The 25,969-nt window shown below is 41.6% G+C and overlaps 1 protein-coding gene across 13 annotated transcripts in view; it reads left to right on the top strand.

Moving 5' to 3' along the window:
- RPTOR (regulatory associated protein of MTOR complex 1) overlaps window positions 1-25,969 on the top strand; it is a 493,211-nt gene that overhangs the window by 180,748 nt on the left and 286,494 nt on the right. For all 13 annotated transcript variants that reach the window (XM_084837711.1, XM_084837700.1, XM_084837701.1 and 10 more), the window contains 2 exons: window positions 5,109-5,267; window positions 16,206-16,352. In XM_084837711.1, coding sequence (XP_084693837.1) covers window positions 5,109-5,267; window positions 16,206-16,352 — 306 coding nt within the window. The remainder of the gene's footprint in view (window positions 1-5,108; window positions 5,268-16,205; window positions 16,353-25,969) is intronic.

Below are 25,969 nucleotides of genomic sequence, written 5' to 3'. Positions count from 1 at the left end.
CTTTTGTTGCATTTGTGAACTCAAATCCTCAAAATAATGGAGTCTAGTAGGAGTCTATCATATTTGTTTTGTTTTTGTCAGCACTGAAATTCTCCCTTTTGAGAGAAATAGAGGAGAAGCAGGGCAGTGATTAAGGGAACTCTAATAACTGGTAGTTGATATTACATAGTATTTTGTGGGCGGTTGTGGTGTGGAGGAATTTGCAGTTAAAGGGAAGAGGCTTAGATGAGGTGTTATAGGCACAGAATTCTGAAGCTGGAGGAAATGTAGAGGCAATGACTCTTCTCTCTGATCTCAGCATCATCGCTAGTCCTGAAATTATGCCTCATCCAACAAAAAATATATATTAAAGACATACTGGATCCCAGTTAGATAGGTGAAGTGACAACATCATCAATCCATTGCTGAAATTCTAATCAGGCCAATTTAACTCCTATGATCTGGCAATATCCAGCCATTTCCGCCACATGGCAAGGTTGTGACAAGGCACACAGGTTTCCTGCTTAGCACAGTCTATGAGATTTACTCTTGCCTGTCTGGAGCTAGGCTATTTATCTATCTTAGCCTCAGCCCATGATGCTGCTAGTTGAAGCTCTGGAGATCCAGACAGTAATCCTATCTCTGATATGGCCATGCCACCATAAGGAACTGTGAATCGACGAACTTTTCCTGAAGTTTCCCTAATCACTGCCTTGTTTCTCCTCCATTTCTCTCTAAAGGGAGAATTACAGTGCTTTCACAAACAAAACAAATTGCTGGTTACTTATCTCATCCTGGGTGAAATGCTATTTAATAAAGTGAAGGCTAAAAATCCTTGGTTGACAGGTAGGCATTTAACTGTTCATTTAGAGGCTCTCTGTTTTTCTCCCATTTTCTCCTCCTGCAACCCTTTGTTTATAAATGTGAAAGCGATATAGTTTATCCTATGTGGAGTTCTGTTAGATAGGCATGCTTTCCTTTTTTAAAGTATCCATTCACCTTCATTAATTGTGAGCTCAGTTTAATATTCATGCTAAGCTATGATGGAGATTCTAGCTAAGAAATTGTCTCTAATCCCCTTCCTCATAAGATGCAGGGACTGAAAAATTGCCTACCACTTGAAGGCTTGGTTATAGTGTCTTGTAAAGGTGCCAACAGGCAGAATGTGATTTAGGGCATACATTTTGCAAATCAGCACCTTCATAATGGCGCTGTAAGATACAAGAGTGAGATAGAAGGCAATGCTTGCATTAATGCAGTCTACTGTGAGCAACATCACTGAGTGAGAAACCTTAGCATCTTTCTTGCAGCTGCTTGTCTCTTGCTCATAAACACAGATGAGTGGGGTGAAATATTGCACTGCAAGGCACAGTTTTCACTGAACAGCCCCAAATGCTAAGAATTGTGTTAAACATTGTGTTAAATTTCTACTTTATTCCTATAAAAGGCACAAACACCTGAAAATAATATTGGTAGTGAAAGATTACTGAGACCATTTCTGATGTAATAAAAAAGCTATAGTACATTTTGGTGGTTTGCAAAAACATATTGTGAAAGGGCACTGTGCAACATGGGAAAACTGGATAGTATGTCTTTGTTTAGATGTAGCCTTGCTTTGCCCTTTAAACTTGAAGCTATTGCTTGCTTCTCATTCCCCCCCCCCCCGCCCGCCCACCCCACTATTGTAAGCATTAAGCAGACTTCATAATGCAGATATTAATGGATGGGTTTTCTCAGTCTTGGCTCAAACCCTGCCCAAACTAATAGGACCAATGCAAGAGTATGAGGCAATGTAGACAAATTGCTTTTCCTCCTTGGAGGAATACCCATGGGAGCTAAACATGAAAAATACTAGATTAGAGTGCACAAATGATAGTGACTTTGCAGAAAAGATATGTCAGCAGGAGCAGAGAAAAAGCTACTCTGTTTTATCTATTATTACACTTGTATCATAGAATCATAGAATAGTAGGGTTGGAAGGGGCCTACAAGGCCATCGAGTCCAACCTCCTGCTCAATGCAGGAATGCATGTCAGAGCATCCCTGACAGATGGCTGTCCAGCCTCGTTTTGAATGCCTCCAGTGTGGGAGAGCCCACCACCTCCCTAGGTAATTGGTTCCATTATCGTATTGCTCTAACAGTCAGGAAGTTTTTCCCGATGTTCAGCCGGAATCTGGCTTCCTGTCACTTGAGCCCATTATTCCGTGTCCTGCACTCTGGGATGATCAAGAAGAGATCCTGGCCTTCTTCTCTGTGACAACCTTTCAAGTACTTGAAGAGCGCTATTATATCTCCCCTCAGTCTTCTCTTCTCAAGGCTAAACATGCCCAGTTCTTTCAGTCTCTCTTCATAGGGCTTTGTTTCCAGTCCCCTGATCATCTTCGTTGCCCTCCTCTGAACCTTGTCCAGTTTGTCTGCATCCTTCTTAAAGTGTGGTGCCCAGAACTGGACACAGTACTCCAGATGAGGCCTAACCAGTGCTGAGTAGAGGGGAACTAGTACTTCCCGGGATTTGGAAGCGATGCTTCTATGAATGCAGCCCAAAAGAGCATTTGCCTTTTTTGCAGCCACATCACATTGTTGGCTCATATTCAGCTTGTGATTGACAACAATTCCAAGATCCTTCTCGCTTGTAGTGTGGTTGAGCCACGTATCCCCCATCTTGTAACTGTGCATTTGGCTTCTTTTTCCTAGGTGCAGAACTTGGCATTTATCCCTGTTAAATGTCATTCTGTTGTTTTCTGCCCAGCGCTCCAGTCTATCCGGATCACTTTGAATTTTGTTTCTGTCTTCCAAAGTATTAGCTATCCCGCCCAATTTGGTGTCATCTGCACATTTGATCCGCATTCCCTGCACCTCCTCCTCCAAGTCATTAATACAAATGTTGAAGAGCACTGGGCCCAGGACTGAGCCCTGCGGTACCCTACTCGTTACCTCTCCACAATTTGAGAAGGTCCCATTGATAAGCACTCTTTGAGTCCGATTCTGTAGCCAACTGTGGATCCACCGGATCGTTGTTTCATCTAGCCCACTTTGAGCTAGTTTGCTCATCAGGAGATCATGGGGCACTTTGTCAAAAGCTTTGCTGAAGTCAAGGTATATGATGTCTACAGCATTCTCACAGTTCACAAGGGAGGTTACTTGATCAAAAAATGAGATCAGATTTGTCTGGCAGGACTTGTTTTTGACAAATCCATGTTGGCTTTGAGTAATCACTGCATTGTTGTCAAGGTGCTTCCAGATGGATTGCTTTATCATCTGCTCCAGAATTTTCCCAGGGATTGATGTCAGACTGGTCTGTAGTTCCCAGGTTCCTCCTTTTTACCCTTTTTGAAGATAGGGACAACGTTAGCCCTCCTCCAGTCATCTGGCACTTCCCCCGTCCTCCATGATTTCTCAAAGATAATAGACAGGGGTTTTGAGAGTTCTTCTGCCAGTTCCTTTATTACTCTAGGATGCAGTTCATCTGGCCCTGGAGATTTGAACTCATTCCAAGTAATTAGGTGTTCCTTGACCGTATGCCTATCGATCTCAAGCTGCAATCCTGCCCCTTCAGCCTGTACTTGGCCTTTTCCAGGGGGGTCATAGACCCTCTTTTGGGAGAAGACTATATCCTGGCTCTTTCCTCTTGCAAGGAACCCAAGGCAGCTTACAGTGTTCTCCTCCTCTCCATTTTATCTTCACGACAACCCTCTGAGGTAGGTTAGGTTGAGAGTCAGTGACTAGCCCAAAGTCACCCAGTGAGCTTCATGGTCATGGGGGGACTAGAACCCAGATCTCTTTGAGTTCCAGTCCAACACTCTAATCTTTATACCATACTGGCTCTCAACTTATGTAACTGCTGGATTGCGCAAGTGGCTTGGTAACTTCCCACACCAGCTGCCTTGATGGAGTTGTAATGCTGGCATCACCAGGTGACCTGGGCAGGTCAAATAATGTGGCGCTTGCATAGTACATTGTACAGCCCAACCACATGGGAGGGGTTTTTATTGCAGCCACAATGCAGAGGCAGTCTTTGATCTGGGACTGAGACAAGTTTATCTGTACTTGTTACTGTGCTCTCTGCCCACGGGCGTTACAGTCCACATTAGAAAAGGGAGGGGAGGTATGACCAAGTGTCCCCCCCCCCAGTTGAGACAAATCAACAAGTAGTTTAGGGCACAGGAGAGTTCATAGAATCATAGAATAATACGGTTGGAAGGGGGCTACAAGACCATTGAGTCCAACCCCCTGCTCAATGCAGGAATCTAAGTCAAAGCATCGAGGTCTCTCTACCTTTGTATGTGCCATGTGTACATGGTAGAATGTCAGTGATATTCTTACATGTTTTCCTTCCGGCAGTGGAAATTATTGCAGCAAAGCAGCTAAATGGAACCTCTGTGTTTAGAGGCAGTATAGTTCTGAAAACCAGATACTGGGGACAAAGAACAGGAAGTCTATTGCCCTTGTGCCTGTTTGTGGGGTCACCAAAGGTATCTTGCTGGTCACATTTGGAGGCAGTATATTGGCCTAGATGGACCTTAGCTCTGTTTCAGCAGGACTCAAGAGAGAGAAAAAGGTTTAAAATTCCACTTGCCTACCACATGCCCTATGCATGAACCTAAGTAGCTCTTTGTAGCCTGGCCTTGGTCTGCTAGAGAGTTTGAAAAACGAATTAGGGGCATAATTTACAATAAGCTTTCATTTGAACAAGCTTTTAGACTGGAATCTCTGCCTTCCTGAAAGTTTAATGACCTATTGTCTAGGTCTAAATTGTTGCAGTGTTTCTAGCTTTACCCTGAAATCATTTCAAGAATGTGGATAGTTCCTTTGGCACTAATATAATTTGTAGGAGGCTTTATGCATTATGAAGAGAGAGACACTTTTATAGAAAGTAGACATTTTAAAGTTATCAGGGTTTATTCAGTTGTTTAATAATGTAAAAGAGAGTTCATGGGTAGCATACAAAGGTAGTTTAAAAGTGACACACGTATGTTACTTATTGATTCGTATGTTTTCGATAAATGAACATGTGCCCCTTCCTGTGCATGTGGTGACCTTTTAAGGTTATTGTTAATTCTCATGAATATGCAAACATCAACTTGGGTAATTCATTCTTTATTTTGGTTTCTTTTGTTTTTTGCAACTAGGCCCGGTACAAGCAGAGCCTTGATCCTACAGTGGATGAAGTTAAGAAACTATGTACCTCATTGCGTCGAAATGCCAAGGAAGAGAGGGTCCTTTTCCACTACAATGGACATGGCGTCCCAAGGCCAACAGTGAATGGAGAAATTTGGGTTTTCAACAAGGTATGTGAACCCTCTCATATCAGATTTGCTCTATATTTGATGGGAAGCCAGTACAATAAAAACCAATAAAAACATCATTGCTAATGTTTGATCTTTTGTTTGTTCAGTGACTCATATGAAGGTTAGTTTAACCTGTAAAATTAACTCAGGTTAAGGTTGTTATGAACTACCTGTGTTTTTTTTCTGTGGGGGATATACTGTCCCTATATACTTTCTGATGAAGCTCTGCCTCTGCATAAGTGTGTGCTAGGGATGTTGGCAAAATCCACAATGGATTCAAATGAGTTTGGATTTCTCTGAAACCATCCTGCAGATTCCGGAGTGGATTGGCTTTTTCCAAGTTGTGCAAACTTGCAGACTGTTTCTTAACTTTTGGGAGGATCTGTGCAGTTGTGCTAATGTGCATTAGCGCAAGAGGAACAAAATTCTTGTACATCCCTAAAAAAATCCCAATTCCTTCAGTGAGCAGATGATGGAATGAAAGATGCCTGACAATCTGCAAAACACAGATGGAATGGATTTAACAAATATGAAGAGTTTTCAGTCCATGCTATAAATGTATAAAATATTAAATGCACCCACTTCAGCTTGCAGTTGTGGGATTGGAAGCCACAACCTATCTTCTATTCAGACTCTTTGTTAGCATTACTCCAGACAGAGCAAATCTGCCATAAGTGCTTGTACTAGCCATCGAGATGTCTTTTTACTCGCTTTGGCATTTAGTGTTTCTGATAGGTGAATGAGAGTGAAACAGAGACTTTTATTCAGCTTTTTATTTACTGGCTTGGGGTAGCGCCCAACTGTGTTCTATTGCCAATATTGGTCTTGGATGTTGTTTATATAATTCAGCTCAGTTTCTATATTTTGGTTTCATTGTGTGCCCCCCCCCCCATGCAGTTATTCAGCTTGCAGTGCATTTTTACAAAAAAGGCACAGTTTCAACCCTGAGTTTAAGAGGAGGAGGAGGAGGAGAGGGCTTACTTTATTTCATTTCCTTGATGGAGATGGTTTACTGATGATTGAAACTGAGTAGTGCCACTAACTTAAATCAAGCTTTATTAATGTTACAGGTTAGTGATTTGGCTAAGGCTGGGGAGGAACCATAGCTCAGAGGTAGATCAGATGTTTTTCATGCAGTAGGTCCCAGGTTCAGTCACTGGCATCTCCAGTTAAAAGGATTTGGTAACAGGTGAAGGGAAAGTCCCTCCTCTGCCCATGATCCTGGAGAGCCACGCTTGTCAGAGAAGACAAGCCTGTAGGAGGTGGCCTGGTATAAAGCAGCTTACTATGCCATGCTTCAGGACTCCACATTTATCCCAGCACTTTAAAACAAAAAAACAGTATTTAAATCTGGCATTTAAAAACACCCAACAGTGGTATTAATGGGTTGTGGGCAATAAATAAGACAGAAATAATGCTATGCAGAATGAGTTACATGAGTGAGAACAATAAATTCAATGAAATTTGTGTATTGTGCCAACTGCATTATTAAGAATGCATTTATGGTGCGTTTGTCAGTTAGCTTGCCTTATCAGCTGGAGTAATCTGATGAAGACTCCACTGGCTATTATTAGGAGATGTCTTAAAGATTTGTAGTGGAGGTTATGAAGGAGGACTGGATTTGCAGAGGTGGAATGTGAGATCTGATTGCTGTTTACAGTGTCTTTGCATATCAGAAAGGGGAAAAGTATACTTTCTCCCCCTCCCCCCCAAAGGTAAAACATGAGGCAGGAAAGATTTAGGCCTCAGCCCTAAGAGTATTTTGACTTTAAGGTCTTTAAGGAATGAACATAAGCTTATATAGGCCACTTTCACACAGAGGTAGGATTTAGCCTAACTGAATGTCCAAACCTGAATGTCGAGCAACAAAACATAGTTTAATTTTCAGCAGCGCTCCCCAATTTGAAACCATGATTTGTAGTTGGTTTACATGATCTGGTTTGTATTAAACATGGTTTATTGTTACATCCAAACCTGGAAAGCCTGCTTATTCCTAGTTTGTTTGGGCATCCCACCCCAGCTGCTTGCCAAGTAAAAGAGGTGCAAGACAAGAGCAGCTGAAAATCAAAACGGCTGCACAGGCTAAGTGACTCCCAATGGCACTTTTCCCAAATTCACACTCTCCCTTCCTCCCTCTCAAGACAGGAAAATTTAAAGGGACCTCTGCCTGGTTTACTAACATCTCAGCAGGACTGCATGTTGAAAACACAACTTAACTCTTAGTAGGATACTCTGACCTTTGCACTCATGGAGGGCAAAATAAATAACTGCCAAAGGGAACAAAGTATTACTGACCTTTCTTCATGGGTTGAATTTCCACTCAGCTGTGTTACTGAGAAAATGACCACAAGGTACTTTTCATTCCATTGACCAGACTTGTGGGTTTATGGAATGAGTGGATTCTGGTGAGGAGGAAAAGATTCATGAGGGGTGGATTTCAGGGATTGCTCAACAGCAAGTTAGGTGCTGATTGCATTGGCCTTCAGAGGCATTGAAAAGTTATTTTTCCTGCGATGAGCTAAAGCATCTCCAAGTTTAGCATGTACTTCACACAGGGTAAATACCCTGGTTTGAGATCCAGAAAGTTTTTGTGGAGTAATTACATTAAAAAAAAAACATTTGGGGTGATTAAGTATCAATGGGAAAGTATTCCCATATTGTTTTGCCTCCACTAAGTCACCCATGTGGACTGCTATCCGGTTTAGGGACATCCTATGGGGGCGGGGGCAGTGAGCAGTCATGAAGAGAGAACTTTTTCTCTTCCTTTGCAGCAGTAGGAAGAGGTTAGCTAACTCAGGAATCAATCAAAATTGGGCATGTCTAGATATCCAAGGAGGTTTCCCTGTCCTGTTTGTATAGCTAGCCAATGGCAAATGAGCATGTGACATGGTGAGGCTGTGCTGGTATTTGACCACTGTGCAGATGTTTAGGATACCAGCCAAAAGAGGAACTGGCAAAAGAGGTGGGTGGGTGAGGGGAACAAACCAGATATTAGTGAAACAAGCCAAACACGTTTCTTTGCTTGCGTGCAAGACTGTTCCTGGCTAGTTCAACAAACCATGGTTAAAACAAATCCTGGTTCATTGTTATGTGTGAATGCAGCCATGAGTTGTGTGTACTTGCTGTTTTTTGATTGAAAAACTAAGTTGCTAAAACCTACATTCTTCTTTTTAAAAAATCCAACAGTGCTAAATTATTTCGCTGTTACCTCTATAGTTGTACAGGTGGCCTTCATATTACATGACTAAATCTCTCAACTGGGAAATGGAAAGGATTCATGCTGGAATACTAGGATACTAGTGTCCCTTTAAAATGTTGAGATAAATGTAACATGGTGATGCTCCTTCTCAGAGCAGCTTTGAGATCTATGCTAAAAACCCTGTATCATTTGGCAGACCTTTTGAAATGCGTGCCTATTTTTTTTTCAACCTTCTATTACTCCGATGCTGGTAATGCAACATTTTTGACATATAGGATTTCATACGGCTTGGTTTGCTCCCTTGGGGGATCAAGTGCCTTATCAACACATCATTATGGAATATGCTATTTTTCCCACTTACACACATGTATACACACACACACTACCCTTGAACCATTTCTCATTAATAAGCCTATATTGGGGTGTGGAGTTTGCTTGGTACAGAAAGCTACATTGATAATATGGGATCTAGAGCTGGTAGAGTGGAGAGAATACTTCACACTGCTTACCTGATGTGATGTGCTCCCTTGCCTTTTAGGAAGCCCTTCCATATCAGAAGGGCCAGTATGATAAAACAGTGGTGAAGCAATGCATCTATGGGTCACTTTGCTTCTACCACTGCTGGTTCTATGGTGAAGCAGATTTTTTTTCTTTTCTCCTCCTTGGTTGCCCTGTTGCATTGTGGAAGAGTCGGAGGTGACGGGAAACTTGAAGCTCTGCATCTGCTCCTAGAATATAGAAGCTCCTTCTTCTCATCCTCAAAGGCTATACTACACTGGTGTGACCTAAGCCATGTGGAGAACAAAGTTGTACTTTGAAGGGTCAGCAAAGCCAGGAGGAGCTCAGGGTGTCCAACTCCATCCCTGGAAAAAGCAATCTTGGGTCCCCTTCAGACTATCTTCATGTCTGCTATAGTTCTTCCTTGACTTCAAGGTAGAAATGTCTATATAAGCCACTGTGCAGGCATGTCTCAGCCTATGATACCAGTGCCTTAAGTGGTGCAGAATCTTGTTACATCAGGTTTTAAGGGTGGTGGCCAGGAGTAGCAAGGGCCCCTGGTCCTTATACTGATGTCTACTAAAACTAGTTTTATTTTAATGGAAGGTAGGATTCTTAGATTCTGACAAGGCTGTAGGCCTTACAAGTTCTTAAAGCTGTGCTTGTCCTGCTTCAGTAGTAAGAGAAATGGTTACTCTGGATCTATATCCAGAGGAGTAGCAGTGCTAGTCTGTTGCAGCAAAACCAGTAAAGAAATGCATCCATTTTCATGGACTGGAGTCCATTTAATCAGGATGAAGTAGGCCTCTATCCATGAAAGCCTATGCCATAATACATTGCTTAGTCTTTAAGGTGCCACAAGACTCTTTTGTTGTTTTATATCCACATACATATTCATGTGTTTAAATTGCTTTTATCCTCCACTCTCAAATAGTTTACGTTCTGTACGATTGGAAGTGTTGAGGTTTCATATGCAAAGTAAATGCCATTGTTTTGTTCTAAGACAACCAATAATTCTGGAAAAGCAAATTTCTTCCAGTGGTCCTCTTAGGTAGTACATTGTAACCCAGTGGCTGTGCAGTCACTAGCAATTGGACTGGCATATAACTGTATGTCTCTGAGATGCCCTTGGTTGGTAGCCTTCAGTTGTGCCCTTTCCAATTGTAGAATTGCTGCTCTTGATTTGAAACTCTGCAAATTATCTCTTTGCCCTTCAGTGGAAGATCTGTGAGTTTTCAGTGGGTCTGTGCACGCCTTCATGGATCACTGCCTTGTTGTGGTGAAGGGGCTTGCGTAACTCAGTGAAGCCATAAGCTATGCCGTGCAGGGCCACCCAAGACGGACAGGTCATGGCAGAGAGTTCTGACAAAATGTGGTCCACTGGAGAAGGAAATGGCAACCCACTCCAGTATTCTTGCCAAGAAAACCCCATGGAACGTATCACAGGGCTAAAAGAGATGACGCCGGAAGATGAGCCCCTCAAGTCTTAAGCTGTCCAATATACTACTGGGGAAGAGCAGAGGGTATTTCCAAGTAGCACTAGAAAGAGTGAAGCGGCTGGGCCAAAGCCAAAAGGACACTCAGCTGTGGATGTGTCTGGTGATGAAAAGAAAGTCCGATGCTGTGAAGAACAATATTGTTGAGGAACCTGGAATGTCAGATCAATGAATCAAGGTTAGCTGGAGGTGGTCAAACATGAGATGGCAAGATTGAACATCGACATCTTGGGAATCAGCAAACTCAAATGGACAAGCATGGGCGAATTTAATTCAGGTGACCATGATATCTACTACTGTGGGCAAGAATCTCTTAGAAGAAATGGAGTAGCACTCATAGTCAACAAAAGGGTGGGGAAAGCAGTACTGGGGTACAATCTCAAAAATGATAGAATGATCTCAGTACGAATCCAAGGCAAACCATTCAACATCACAGTAATTCAAGTCTATGCCCAACCACTGATGCCGAAGAAGCTGAGGTTGATCGGTTCTATGAAGACCTACAACACCTTCTAGAACTAACACCAAAAAAAGATGTCCTCTTCATCATAGGGGATTAGAATGCTAAAGCAGGAAGTCAAGAAATCACTGGGATAACAGGCAAGCATGGCCTTGGTGTACAAAATGAAGCAGGACAAAGGCTAATAGAGTTTTGCCAAGAGAACACGCTGATCATAGCAAACACTCTTTTCCAACAGCACCAGAGGCGACTCTACACATGGACATCACCAGATGGTCAATATCGAAATCAGACTGATTATGTCCTTTGCAGCCAAAGATGGAAAAGCTCTATACAGTCAGTAAAAACAAGACCTGGAGCTGACTGTGGCTCAGATCATGAGCTTCTTGTTGCAAAATTTCAGCTTAAATTGAAGAACGTAGGGAAAACCACTACACCATTCAGGTATGACCTAAAACATATCCCTTATGAATATACAGTGGAGGTGAGGAATAGATTTCAGGGATTAGATCTGATAGACAGAGTGCCTGAGGAACTATGGACGGAGGTCCGTAACATTGTTCAGGAGGCAGCAACGAAATCCATCCCAAAGAAAAAGAAATGCAAGAAAGCCAAGTGGCTGTCTGATGAGGCTTTACAAGTAGCTGAGGAAAGAAGGGAAGCGAAAAGCAAGGGAGAAAGGGGAAGATATATCCAACTGAATGCAGAGTTCCAGAGAATAGCAAGGAGAGACAAGAAGGTCTTCTTAAATGAACAATGCAAAGAAATCGAGGAAAACAACAGAATGGGAAAGACTAGAGATCTCTTCAAGAAAATCGGAGATATCAAGGGAATGTTTTGTGCAAAGACAGGCATGATAAAGGACAAAGAAGGCAGGGACCTAACAGAAGCAGATGAGATTAAGAAGAGGTGAAAAGAATACACAGAAGAACTATACAGGAAAGATCTGAATGTCCCTGATAGTCATGATAGTGGGGTCACTGAACTTGAGCTGGACATCCTCGAGAGTGAAGTCAAGTGGGCCTTAGGAAGCATTACTAACAACAAAGCTAGCGGAGATGACAATATTCCAGCTGAGCTATTTAAAATCCTAAAAGATGATGCTGTTAAAGTGCTGCACTCAATATGCCAACAAATCTGGAACACTCAGCAGTGGCCACAAGACTGGAAAAGGTCAGTTTACATTCCAATTCCAAAGAAGGGCAACGCCAAAGAGTGTTCAAACTACCGTACAATTGCGCTCATTTCACATGCCAGCAAGGTGATGCTCAAAATCCTACCAGCTAGGCTTCAGCAGTATGCGAACTGAGAACTACCGGAAGTACAAGCTGGGTTTCGAAGAGGCAGAGGAACTAGAGATCAAATCGCCAACTTTCGCTGCATCATGGAGAAAGCAAGAGAATTCCAGAAAAACGTCTATTTCTGCTTCATTGACTACGCTAAAGCCTTTGATGGTGTGGATCACAACAAACTGTGGCAAATTGTGAAAGAGATGGGAGTACCAGACCACCTTACCCGTCTCCTGAGAAACCTGTACGAGGGTCAAGAAGCAACAGTAAGAACCAGACATGGAACAACCGATTGGTTCAAAATTGGGAAAGGAGTACGACAAGGCTGCATATTGTTGCTCTGCTTATTTAACTTATATGCAGAGTACATCATGAGAAACGCCGGGTTGGATGAATCACAGGTCGGAATTAAGATTGCTGGGAGTATTATCAACAACCTCAGATATGCAGATGATACCACCCTAGTGGCAGAAAGTGAAGAGGATCTCAAGAGCCTCTTGTTGAGGGTGAAAGTGGAGAGTGCAAAAGCTGGTTTGAAACTCAACATTCAAAAAACGAAGATCATGGCATCTGTCCCCATCACTTCCTGGCATATAGAAGGGGAAGAAATGGAAGCAGTGACAGATTTTATTTTCTTGGGCTCCAAGATCACCGCAGACGGTGACTGTAGCCATGAAATTAAAAGACGCTTGCTCCTTGGGAGGAAAGCTATGGCAAACCTAGACAGCATAGTAAGAAGCACAGACATCACCTTGCCGACAAAGGTCCATCTAATCAAAGCTATGGTTTTGCCAGTAGTAACGTATGGCTGTGAGAGCTGGACTGTAAGGAAGGCTGAGCGCCGAAGAATTGATGCATTCGAACTGTGGTGCTGGAGAAGACTCTTACGAGTCCCCTGGACTGCAAGGAGGTCAAATCAGTCAGTCCTAAAGGAAATCAACCCTGAGTGATCATTGGAAGGACAGATCCTGAAGCTGAAGCTCAAATATTTTGGCCACCTAATACGAAGAGAAAACTCTCTGGAAAAGACCCTGATGCTGGGAAAGACTGAAGGCAAAGGGAGAAGGGGCGGCAGAGGATTAGATGGCTAGATAGCATCACTGATGCAATGAATATGGACTTGAGCACGCTCTGGGAGAGAGCGCAGGACAGGAAGGCCTGGCATGCTATGGTCCATGGGGTCACGAAGAGATGGACACGACTGAACAACAACAACATCAAAGCACCCTTCATTTTCTAGTAGTGCTATATTTATGAGAGATTAAGCCTAATATATTCTGATACATAGATTAAAAAGGATAAACCCTTCAGGAAGTATTATTCCGGTCTGATTTGTTTCAGCCAAAAAGCCAGATCTCAGTTGCTTTGTTTAACTAGACAGAATTGAGCTTCCACAGGGATCCAAGTGAAAAAGTGCTATGTGACACAGTTTGAATAAGACACATTAAAAAGCTAATCATTAAATTAGTTTGATCTTTTGTTTTAAAAAAAAAAGTGTGCATCCTATGTGAGCACACGCACACACATGTCCTCTATCTCTTGCCTCTCCACTCTTTTCCTCCCTGCATTCCCCCAAGACTCAGCTTTAATTTTTCATTACTCTTGTCATGTTGTACATGTTGTGGTATAAGTGCCTTTGTGGCTAGCTTAATCTTTCAGTGTTGCCTTATGAAGCAAACCTAGTTTTTTGATGCCTAAACTAGCCTGACAGGTAGAGAGGATTTTAATAAAGAAACAATCTGCAATGCATCTCTGATCATTATTTGGAATGAAAAACTTGTTTTTCACTGTATATTTAGCCTGAGAAAGTGAGACAATTGCAATGTGTTCTTCTTCCTCCTGTCCTCAGATTGCATTGCCTTGGGATGGGGCATTCAGGGATGAATGGTAAAGATACCTGTTCTCTTGGAGGACTGTTGCCTCATTTTGGGCCAGTACTTCCAGAGCATCCACCTGTAGGAGGGAAAGATGTACAGGAACACTTCAAAGGGGTTGGGAAAAATTTACTAGTATGATTTTTCCCTCTATTCATGTCTGTTCTACTGCAGTGTAATAAAATTAAATACTGCTATTTCTTTGAAGATTTGTGGTGCTTTCATTTGGCTTTGCAGCTTGACAAAGGGGGACAGCTGGTGAGATGCAAATGGACTACATGGAAATAAAGAATGGGCATTCTCCACCCCCCACCCCCATTTCCTGTATTTATTAATGATTCCATTCAATCACAAATTTTTGGATGGAAGGGGGATTCAAGAACCCTCAGAGTTGTTCTTCTGGTTTTACAGTATTACTTGTGAATGTCCATGGTTTATATTCCAAAGAAGAATGAAGCACTGTCCTGAAAAAAACAGAATAATGTGAAGAGGTTGCTCTTTTTATTATGTTCCTTAATAACTCAGAAAATAAACAGTTCTATGGTATCACTACAGGACAAAATTCGCAAATTAAATTAAAGTATAAAGCAGACATATATGTTGCTACCATTTAAACAACTGGAAGTTGCTCCATGTTTCATTAAAAAGATCAATTTTCTGATAATTTTAAGCAACTTTAAAAGAGAAGTAATAATCATATCAGTGGCTGTTTCAGTGGTGTTTCTTTCACTTGCCTAAGGCCACAATCCGTCCTTTTGTTTAATCTTCAAGGCCAACCTAACCATTAATTTTGAATGGTACAATCTACCAGGCATGTCTCCTCTACCAGGGGTAGCCAACCTGTTGGGGAGCTGCATTGGGCCCCATGGAACCCTTTGGGTGCTTGTGAATGGAGCCACAACACACACATATTCTCTCTCTCTCTTACATACATGCGTGTATGCGCACGCACGCCCCCCCCCCCAGTATGCAGCCCCACCAATTCCGTTGTGCAATATTGAATGAGTGCTTCCAGGTGCAAACCCTGAAATAAGCAGAAATGCTCATTTCTTTAAGGGGGCAGGTTGGCGGAACTCCCTTATGCAAGCTTCCCCGACCTGCCCCCTTCCAGAAACTAGTGTCTCTGCTCGTTTTGGAGCTTGCACCCAGACATGTTAATTCACCATTGTGCAAGCAGTGGGGGCTGTTTGCACAATTGAATTGGCAGGGAGCAAAATAATTGGCGGGGTTGTAAGTACCCTGTTAGTTACTCTCCCCCACCTCCACCCCAGCCATAGTTGCTATAGGCATGTGTGGAGAGTACTTAATTTGTTAGCAACAGTGAAACAGTGATTTTGAGCCTGATTGCTCTGTGTGGAGGGAGGTGAAAGCCTCTATCCCCACCTCAGTGATCCTGTTTGTAAACAGGGTGTGAGGGGAAAGCCATATCTGCATGTGCTCTATTTCCCTGCAGAATCCCTGATTCTGCTGGGGAACAGGGTGTGCATGGGGAACCATCCCTACATGCCTTGTGTGGTGGTGATTGAAGTGGTGGGATTAGCGAGGCAGGACCACCGAGGTTTGTTCAGTATGAGTATTACAGGTGCAAGCATCGAAATATACATTATTAAGAAATGGATTAGTACAGTTCAGAATCAACTGGAGTAAATTTTACACTAGGTAAACCCTTGGATGACTTTCTGGAATGGTAAATGATGGCATAGCAGTACCACCATTTATTTCCATTATATTTGGAATTGTTTATGAGATGTGTATGGACCCTGAACACAGTAGCAGCTTGTTCAGCGCTTTTGTATATTGGAGGCGAAGGTAGGGATGGACAATACGGTCTGTTTCAGTTTGCATTTTTTCAAACACAAGTTCATTCAGTCCCATTTCTACATCAGTTTGTGAGAATTTTTTTTAAAGCTCGCACAAAAATTGGTATGCATTTTTGTAGACAGCTTTCCCTAATATACACTTTTCCCTAATATATGCCTTTTTGTATGTGATTTTCCTTGAGGTATGCATTTGGTATGCATGCTTTGATTGGAGAGCTGCGTTGCAATATTTGGAGAAGGCCTACTGTTGGTGGTTGTTCACTGTATAGTATAATGTATGTCCTTTCTTGTTTCTTTTGCAGAACTACACTCAGTACATCCCGTTATCCATATATGACCTACAGACATGGATGGGCAGTCCCTCCATTTTCGTGTATGACTGTTCAAATGCTGGCCTTATTGTCAAGTCTTTCAAACAGTTTGCCCTGCAGAGGGAGCAGGAGCTGGAGGTGAGATCTCTGACAGTTGCAGAGGATTGGTGGGGAATTGGGGAAGAAGGCATTATTCTTTTTGACTTCTGTAGTATCACTTGCATCAGGCAACATGTGACTGGCAACAAACATAGAAAAGTGACTTTAAAAAAGAACTGATTTGGGAAGAATCTTGCCATTCTAATTTAGGCTTCTGGCCCTGTTTACCATAGAATGGTATATGTAATTAATAAAACTGTAATTACATGATAACATTAATAGAATCTGTTTGTTCCCTAATGGTATTTACAGCTGAGATGAACACAGGGTAAAGTAGGTCTCTATATCTTACACATTCTACACGTAGATCTGTATAGATCTATTACTGCTTCTTGCTTGTGCAACTAAATATGAAGTTATTAAAGTAAATGCTTTGAAAGAGTTACAAAGAAGGAACTTGCTGTTGTTGCCATTAATTTTGTAGCATGAGGGAGTACCTTGGTGTTGATAAAAGGGGACATTTTGTGATTTTAGTATTACATTTATTGCTGCAACGGTGAATAGTAAAAGATGAAGCCATTAAATTTAAGATGCTTTCACTTGTATCTTTTGACACTGAGTTTGGCTGGATATTTTCTCTCTACTTTGAAACTGCCAGAAATGTGTTATTAGAAACCAATTTCTTATTCTGTGTTATTAAGTTCTTTCCATCTTTAACACTTTGAATGCAAGTAGCCAATCCTAATATAACTGAACATGATGCTGATTATCAAGGCAATCCAGGATTCTAACATTTTATTGAAACAAAAAATGCGTTACTGAAATCTGCTGTGCTTATCACAGCAAGAAATTAGCCAGCTGTGCAGATAACCCAGTTGTGCAGAAAATTGGAAAATATTTCCCAGCCCATACACTTTTTTTACTAGCCTGTGAATGTATGTACTGTGTGTTACAGGGCATCTTTAACAATAGGTCTGCCAAGATACTTACTTGGGAGGAATTATTACTGCTTCCTCTGAGCAAGTGGCTATTTGCAAGGCTGTAATAATATCACAATGCAGTTTGACATTCTTGTTGTCCCATCTCCTTAAAAGCAAAGGTTTTTTCAAAGCTACCAGCTGTCAATTTCTCACTTGTGAAACTAGAATGCACAAGGTTGCATTGCTTTCTATGTATGCTTTAGGGTCATCATCTGGAATTTCAAAAGGAAACATTTCCAAATTGAACATTTGCTCCCCTTCTTGCCCCTCTCCAAGCTACTCCCTACTTCTCCTAATTGTAATCCTCACCCTCTCATCTCTCATTAGTAAGCAATGCTTTTCTGACCACTTTTATTCATCACAAAATCAGCTGTAAGGTACCTTCCCTGTGTTAAATATATAGCTGGTTTTGTGGCACTTGCATGCACTTTCCCTCAGTTAACACAAGCTTTTTCAATAGCTTAGGGTCTTTCAAATGGCTCCTTTATGAATAATTATCAAGAGTGAAACACTGACATCATAAAGTTAAGTAACTCGCTATTAAATAAGCTGGTTTTGAGATATATGAAAATATTTTGCTCATTCTGAGCAGACCTGTTGCAGTTTTTATGAGGCGAGTGTGTTGGAAGCTAAGGTTAAGCTAGTGGTAGTTTTGCAGACAAGGAACCAAGTCACATAGCTTACCTGAGAACTCTTAGCAAATCTAGGGCAAATCAGGAAGCCTAACCTGTCTCTGTTGATCATGTTTAGCTTGTTAACCAGAAACTATGGGATCATGGCAATTTTAAGTAATTATGTCAAATTTGATTAAAAAATAATGCCTCCATTGTGCTGTTCTCTCAGTCACCTTTTGAAATGTAAATGCTTATTTTAAATAGATACAGTGAACTTGCCTCATTTGAAATAAAAATTAATAATCAAAAGTACTCCACCAAATCCAGAATGCTGGAATTTGATGGGGATTTCAGCACAGGGAAGATGAGAAGGCAAGTATGCTTAACATGTTACAGCACAATATGGGCAGAGCTGGCGAGCTGTGCTGCAAGACCATGTTGAGTGTCCTGGGGGTGGACTGTAATGAATGGTACAGGTGGCCTGAAGTTAACTGAAGAGAGCTCAGTTATGCTTCATAGACGTTAGACCACCTTGGTGTACAAGGAAGCCCTCTTGTCAAAACTCTGTGTACACAGGATATTATTTCTTATACTCTTTGGCATTCTTTTTCCTTAATTTCCACATAATGAGCCTTGAAAAAAAATAGCAAGGTCTTTCCCTCTGGGTACTTGGTTTCTTAAAGCTGCTTCTTGTTTTTCTTTATCTTTTCCCTGCTTCTCAGTATAATTGTCCTTTTGTTGCAATTAGACTGCAAAGCAAGCTGTACGTTTCTTATGGGGCCAGGGGATAGCTGTATCCTCCCTATAGAACCTGAAGGCTTAGTTTAATAGTTAGTGGGTCTTTTGGTCAAGTCCTCTTACAACACTTACTTATAATTTTGTCATAGGGGTGGTGTTTTCCTTCTCAAATCCTTCTATCGCTTACAACACATACAAAACTCCCAGAGACGCACTGTGACCCTGTTGCTCTGATCACCCCTTCATAGCTTCTTGCAGGACATTGCTGTAGATCAATGACTGAGGTATTAGGTTGCTCAGGTACTGGGGAAATGTGTGGAACTGGCAATTGTGTTGAGGTGCTATAAAACAAAGTCCTGTTTGAGTTCTATAAATTGCCCAATTAAAAATATTTTACTCTTAATATTAATCTAGTCCTTGTTGGAAGCAGGTATGTGAAGACTCAGAAAAAAAAATAGGGGGGGGGGATTTCACCCCCAATTCCCCTGTGTGTTTTTCTGGGTTTTGTTCCCAGCCCTTCATATCTCTAGTTGGAAGTTTCTGTAAGGTTTGTTTACGCAAACCATTTGCCCTCAGACTGCAAATCCAACATTTCCCTCTTGGTACCTTTTCAGTGGGCAGTAACCTTCTTTCCGAGCAATGCAAGTTTTGCTGTGGATTAACTGGCTAAGAAATGTGGTTTTCAATTTCAGCGTGTGCTCTGAAACATTATCCACTTCATTTAAAAATTTGTGGTGCCTACAGTTCTTAAAAATGTATTAAGGATTTAAATGCAGGTTATTTTCAGATGACAAATACACAACAGTGTAAAAGTAAACCACAGGTTTCATAATTAACTTAGATTTTGATCTTGGTACTATATTTTTAATTAAAATTAAGAAGTGCCTGTATTCACCCCACCCCCCCGCCATCAATTAGGCTTAATATTATTGGCTATTGTTCAGATGGTTGCTTATATAAATAGCGGATATTAAACTCCCCCCCCATCTGTTCATAGTTACTATCGCTAAATCTTTATTTTGGTAAATATTATGTTTCCAGTCTAGAAGAATGAAGCCAGTACAACATAGAGACTGTAGAATATGAGCTGCAGTTGCTCAGTGCTGTGCTATTTAGGATTTATTTTCTGTTTTATGTGCCTTTAAAAAAAGAGTTGACTGACTGGATTATCATCTCATGAAGTAATTTGACATACTTTAAAAAAATTGTCCTCTGATAGTAGTAGGGATTAAGGGATAGCCAGATGGTGTGTTGAACTAGCAGATCAGAAATAGTTGTGTACATTAAAAAAGTGTGTTTAAAAATATGAAACCATAGCAATGTGAAGCATGTGATTAGGTTATGCTTCCTTCTATACCAGTCATTAACCAATGGGCTAAGCTGCTTGGGAGTTCTCTTCAGTTCAGGATGCTTTATCCATTTTAAAAATCTTTATTAGGATAGGTCAGTGTTTTCCAAACTTCTGATAGCTGGGTCACACTCTGAATTAAAATGAGAGATACATTTCACTCTTATAGTATTGGTTGTCCATATGTAGACCATCCTTCATTAAACATGAGAGCTTGAACTGTTCTTCAGAATGTGATCCAGAGGAAGCAACTTTTTGCATAGTAGGTATGGAGCTGTGCAACAAGCATGCTCCTGAATATAGTATCAGCATTATGGAAAGAAGCTCTTTCCTCTGTGGGTGCTAGTTGGGCATGTTTGCTTGAATCTTTAAATCTCAATGGAAATACTGCAATTAGGAAAAAAAATCTTTCTCAGCATGAATAGCGTTCCTGAGGGACATGAAGATGAAGGGCAAAAATGCCAGTTTGGTGTTCTGAAGATGTTAAATGCCAGTTCAGCTATATTTGTATTCTGTTTTTTAAGACAAAAAGTGAGAACATCTTTCTTGTTACTCCACTATATTTTCCTTTTCTAATCACCCAGAAGGGAAGAATTCAATTTTATAAAGTTCCTTCTTGAATCAGAATCCCAATGGACATACCAAAGCTCTGTGTAAGATTCCAGCAATGCTTTGACCACAAACAAAGGGTACAACATGTCATCCAGTGGTGTACTGACAGTGAAGGCATTTTTCAGAAAAGGGTAGGGCAATTTTGCAAGAAACCCCAAAGTGCAGACATATGCTGTCTGTCATTGGTAGGAGGAGAACAGCCAGCAAGCACCTCCTCTTGAGTGGAAGATAGGAACTGGCAGCTTCGGACACCACCATAAGGAAGGTCTCTCAGCATCCTTGAAGATGCTAAGTAGAACTTTTCTTACAAGTTGGCAACAGGGTGCTGCATGAACAACAAGGGAGCTTTTAAAAACAGTCTCTGCATTCAGAGTTTTTCTCTCCTCTCACTTTTGGAAGATTTGAACTATGACATGTTAGCTCTGACAATAGATCCTTGTTGTGGAAGAAGCAGTGAGCAAGATATGTTCTTCTTGCCCCCTTCTTCTGTGGCTGGGGGGATGTCAGGGCTCTGGGGATACCTCAGGTGCAATTCCCTTTCCTCCCCTTTTCATAGGGCAGGAGAAAGGATTGCACCCTTGGAATCTCACACAGCAGGGATTACATTTTGGACGGGTGAGCAGATGTCTTAGGCTAGTTTTTCCCTATCTGGTGCCATTTAGATGTTTTGGACCACAGCTCCCATAATCTCTTGCCATTGTCCATGGCCATAGTCCAAAACATCTGGAGAGCACCAGGTCGGGGAAGGCTGTCTTAGGTTATGACCATCATTTTGGAAGCTAATATATCTGAGGAGAACAGTGCAGCTTTAGGCCCAGGCTGTCTCAAACAAGGTTACAGTGAATAGCTCTGGTAGGGAACTGGGATTCCACCCCAGAATTTCCTGCATTCAAGGGATAGGAGGCCAGACTACTTGGATATGGAAAATAGTTAGCTAAGAGGTCCAAGGTTCGATGTCAGGCAAACTCATTTAAATGCAATGGCTATATCTCCAGGAGTGGGTTTCCATCTACCAACAGGTGGGAGAAGGTACATATATCCAAGCAGAGGAGTCAAATCAGTTCTAGTAGCCAGTCACAAACATATAGGTCCCACAGAATGATATCTGTGTTGGTTGCTGACAAAATGTACCCAAGTCTTTGTGTGAGATGTGGGGCAAGCCATCCATGAAGGGTTTGTCAGTTTATTGTGCATCTTGGGAAGCATAATCATGCACTGTCGAAAGAGAGTGCAATCCACTTTTAAGAGGATCAGTTTCCATACTGGAGATGCTCTGACTTTTAATACAGAAGAGGAAGAAGGATAGACATTCTTTTCCTCTTCACTTCTACACTGTTTCTGCATTGACTACTCCAAGCTAATGTGAAAATGACTGTCAATGTTTTCACACATTAGAGGTCTTGGAGTATGTGTAGTGAAATCTAGATCATATCACCTTTGCTTTAATAATGTCATCAAATCTTGAGATGCCTCAGATCTCCAAAACCAATGCTAACTACAGACAGGAGATACCCCAAAGCTGCACTAGGCCTTTCCTCATGGTATTCCTGGGCCATTTCTGGAACCCAGAAGTACCCAGTTTCCTCTACCTTTGCCCTGCCCAGGTCACCATCTTTATTATCCTAGCATGCTTGGTCATGTTCCACCTCCCTGACAGGGTGGGTGAGATGGGCTGGTGGTTTGCCCTCTGCTCAGCAACCTTGGGATCTCACCTCAGCCGGCATGCACCAGCCCTCACTTACATTGTGCCACTGGGCTTTCATGTCATGCCTGTGGCTTACACACATGTGTTAGATTCCTTGGTCACTGTTTCAAGATGGGTTGGGTGAGTGGCCAATATTATCACAGACCCTGGGTGCCCCTCATGGTGCCTCCCCACCAAGCAGCACAACACAGTTGGGGCACACTGAGTACACTCTGTCCTGGTTAACAGTCATGCTGGGAGCAGGGGGATGGATCCCCTGCTTGGTTCAGAAACTGGATTTTGACAATTGATTTTCAGAATCAAATTAGGACAGAATTTGGTGGGATCTTTGGTTATAACCAATATATTCCGTCTTCAAAAACATGATCACTGACTACTTATGTAATCTGTACTTGCATGGCTTAATTGAAAAGTCCATATATGAAGTTGTTAAGTTTCACATTGGATGCTCATAAACTTTTGAATTCAGATTCCAAAGTTTCCAGCAATCCCTTTCCCAAGTATTTAGGAGGCTGGGCCAGTGTCAGCTAGGAGTGCCACAGTTTCCCTGTCATCACAGGGTCAGAGTAATCTAGCCAGTGACATCAGGAGAAGATGGAGGACATTGGGGGAAGGGACTGTCTTTTTTCAGGAAAAATAAAAGTCAGTAACAGGAGGAGAAGCAAAATGATGAAGGGAACATAAGACTTAAAAAGAACCATCAGAAAACCCTCTGGATCCATCAGTTTCCTGGGGCAGACCATCTTAATTGGCCCCTGCCTGTGCAAAGGCTCCAAGTCCCAGCAAGTCTAAACCCCACTGGGTAGTGATCTGTCCATGTCAATGGAACTATACAAAGTTCTTACATCCCCAGATCACCATTATTGTCTGCTTGGATTTCTTTTGTGCAGGTTTGTGTTCCTCTTCCTTCTCATTTGGGGCAGACTTCCATTCTTGAAAGGTAGCCTTCTTACCTCTAATAGCTTCATTGACACTGCTCATTAATTATGTTGGTGATGACTTGGACTTGGTAGTACTTTCCTGACCTTGGGTATACTTTCTAGCTGAGCTTCTTAGGGAATACAAGAGCATTAAGAGAACGGTTTGACAGCACTAATGACTAGGTCCTTTGTTAGTACCTTAACATGATTTATACTGAAACATTTTTTAAAAGTTACTTTTTCTGGTTTGAACTTTTAAAGCCCTACTTGATTGAGGATCCAGATACCTTATGGATAGCAGACTTTTGCTTTTAAAATTTTTGTCCAGACCGTTTGGAAACAAGGTTGAGCTTTAGATATAAGGTCTGTTTCTGCTGGTTTTGATGTTTGCTTATATGAACACTGGCAGTCAATTGCAAGGAACAGAACAGTTGTCTCTGAAGGCTCCACATGCCAGTATATCTGCAGTCTGTGTACAAGACTGTGATGCGAAGGGAGGTGCGTGCGTGTGTGTGTGTGTTCCAGTCATTTGACTGCTCTTGTTGAGGACTAAAAGCACCCCATTATAGCTCTCCATTATCTAATTATCTAGCTTCATTGAGTTCAGAGTATGTCTGTAAACATGCTGTAACTCTGGATAGCTAAATGAGCTGCTCAATTGTTTTTAAATAAAAGCGTGCTTAATTTTCCTCTGTCATCCCACATAATTGCATATATCTGAAACTATTACATTTCAAGAGAAACTGAAAGGAGGTGGGATGGGGAACCTGTTAATGTTATAGGACCTTGCTTGGGCTATATATAAATTAATACTGACATACCAGCTTTAGGTGTGCTTTGTTCCTCCCCCTCTCCTATCCCCAGCCTTATTTTCAGGACCCTCTTTTCAATTCTAACATATTTTGTGTTAGAACAGTAGCGTTTCTGGTTTTTATTCCTTCTCTGTGTGGGAATTAAATGCTACAGTGGAAGTGCTTGTTCCTTTAGTCTCAAGTAGGGTACATGACTAACTGCTTCTGATAAGAACTGATGAAATCAAGTGTGTTGTTTTGATTTGTTTTCCATCTTTGGCACTGATGAATCTGAAGTTACAATTCAGAGGAGTGTTACAGTATGAGTTAGTGGTGTTTAGATTTTTCCTAATCTATCATCTGTTAGAAAGAAGAAATTGTTCTCCTCTTGCTTTGTTAGTCCATTGACGTAGAAGATGGGAATGCTGTCAGTTCTGAGAAATTACAAGGCCTCCAGATCAAAGGAAAACACAAAAGGAAGTTGATGTCAACAACCAAGGCAACAACAACAAAAATCAGTAATCAAGCTGGGATCTATAATATCAAATGCATGCATGCATGCATGCATGCATGGATAGATAGATAGATAGATAGATAGATAGATAGATAGATAGATAGATAGAACATTTTACGGATACATATAACAACTTTTATAGCCACAACAATTAAAAGCAAGCATCTCTAAAACAAAGGAACAAGAAAATACATATAACAGATACCAAATGCATGACCATAAATTGGTCTTCTTTAGTGGTCTAGTAACATCCTGATCCTATATATCCCTTATGAATATACAGTGGAGGTGAGGAATAGATTTCAGGGATTAGACCTGATAGACAGAGTGCCTGAGGAACTATGGACGGAGGTCTGTAACATTGTTTAGGAGGCAGCAACTCAATCCATCCCAAAGGAAAAGAAATGCCAGAAAGCAAAGTGGCTGTCTGATGAGGCTTTACAAGTAGCTGAGAAAGAAGGGAAGTGAAAAGCAAGGGAGAAAGGGGAAGATATATCCAACTGAATGCAGAGTTCCAGAGAATAGCAAGGAGAGACAAGAAGGCCTTCTTAAATGAACAATGCAAAGAAATCGAGGAAAACAACAGAATGGGAAAGACTAGAGATCTTTTCAAGAAAATCGGAAATCTCAAGGGAACGTTTTGTGCAAAGACGGGCATGATAAAGGACAAAGAAGGCAGGGACCTAACAGAAGCAGATGAGATTAAGAAGAGGTGGAAAGAATACCCAGAAGACCTATACAGGAAAGATCTGAATGTCCCTGAAAGCCATGATAGTGGGGTCACTGAACTTGAGCCGGACATCCTTGAGAGTGAAGTCAAGTGGGCCTTAGGAAGCATTAGTAACAACAAAGCTAGCGGAGATGACAGTATTCCAGCTGAGCTATTTAAGATCCTAAAAGATGATGCTGTTAAAGTGCTGCACTCAATATGCCAACACATTTGGAACACTCAGCAGTGGCCACAAGACTGGAAAAGGTCACTTTACATTCCAATTCCAAAGAACGCCAAAGAGTGTTCAAACTACCATACAATTGCACTCATTTCACATGCCAGCAAGGTTATGCTGAAAATCCTACCAGCTAGGCTTCAGCAGCATGTGAACCGAGAACTACCGGAAGTACAAGCTGGGTTTCGAAGAGGCAGAGGAACTAAAGATCAAATCGCCAACTTTCGCTGCATCATGGAGAAAGCAAGAGAATTCCAGAAAAACGTCTATTTCTGCTTCCTTGACTATGCTAAAGCCTTTGATTGTGTGGATCACAACAAACTGTGGCAAATTGTGAAAGAGCTGGGGGTACCAGACCACCTTACCTGTCTCCTGAGAAACTTGTACGAGGGTCAAGAAGCAACAGTAAGAACCAGACATGGAACAACCGATTGGTTCAAAATTGGGAAAGGAGTATGACAAGGCTGTATATTGTCGCCCTGCTTAT

This window comes from Heloderma suspectum, chromosome 2 (assembly GCF_057233095.1).
Source record: "Heloderma suspectum isolate Gila_16-S chromosome 2, 16-S_ref, whole genome shotgun sequence".
Classification (NCBI taxonomy): domain Eukaryota; kingdom Metazoa; phylum Chordata; class Lepidosauria; order Squamata; family Helodermatidae; genus Heloderma; species Heloderma suspectum.
Note: the sequence above shows the minus strand (reverse complement) of the source record. Positions and strands in the feature narration are given on the sequence as shown.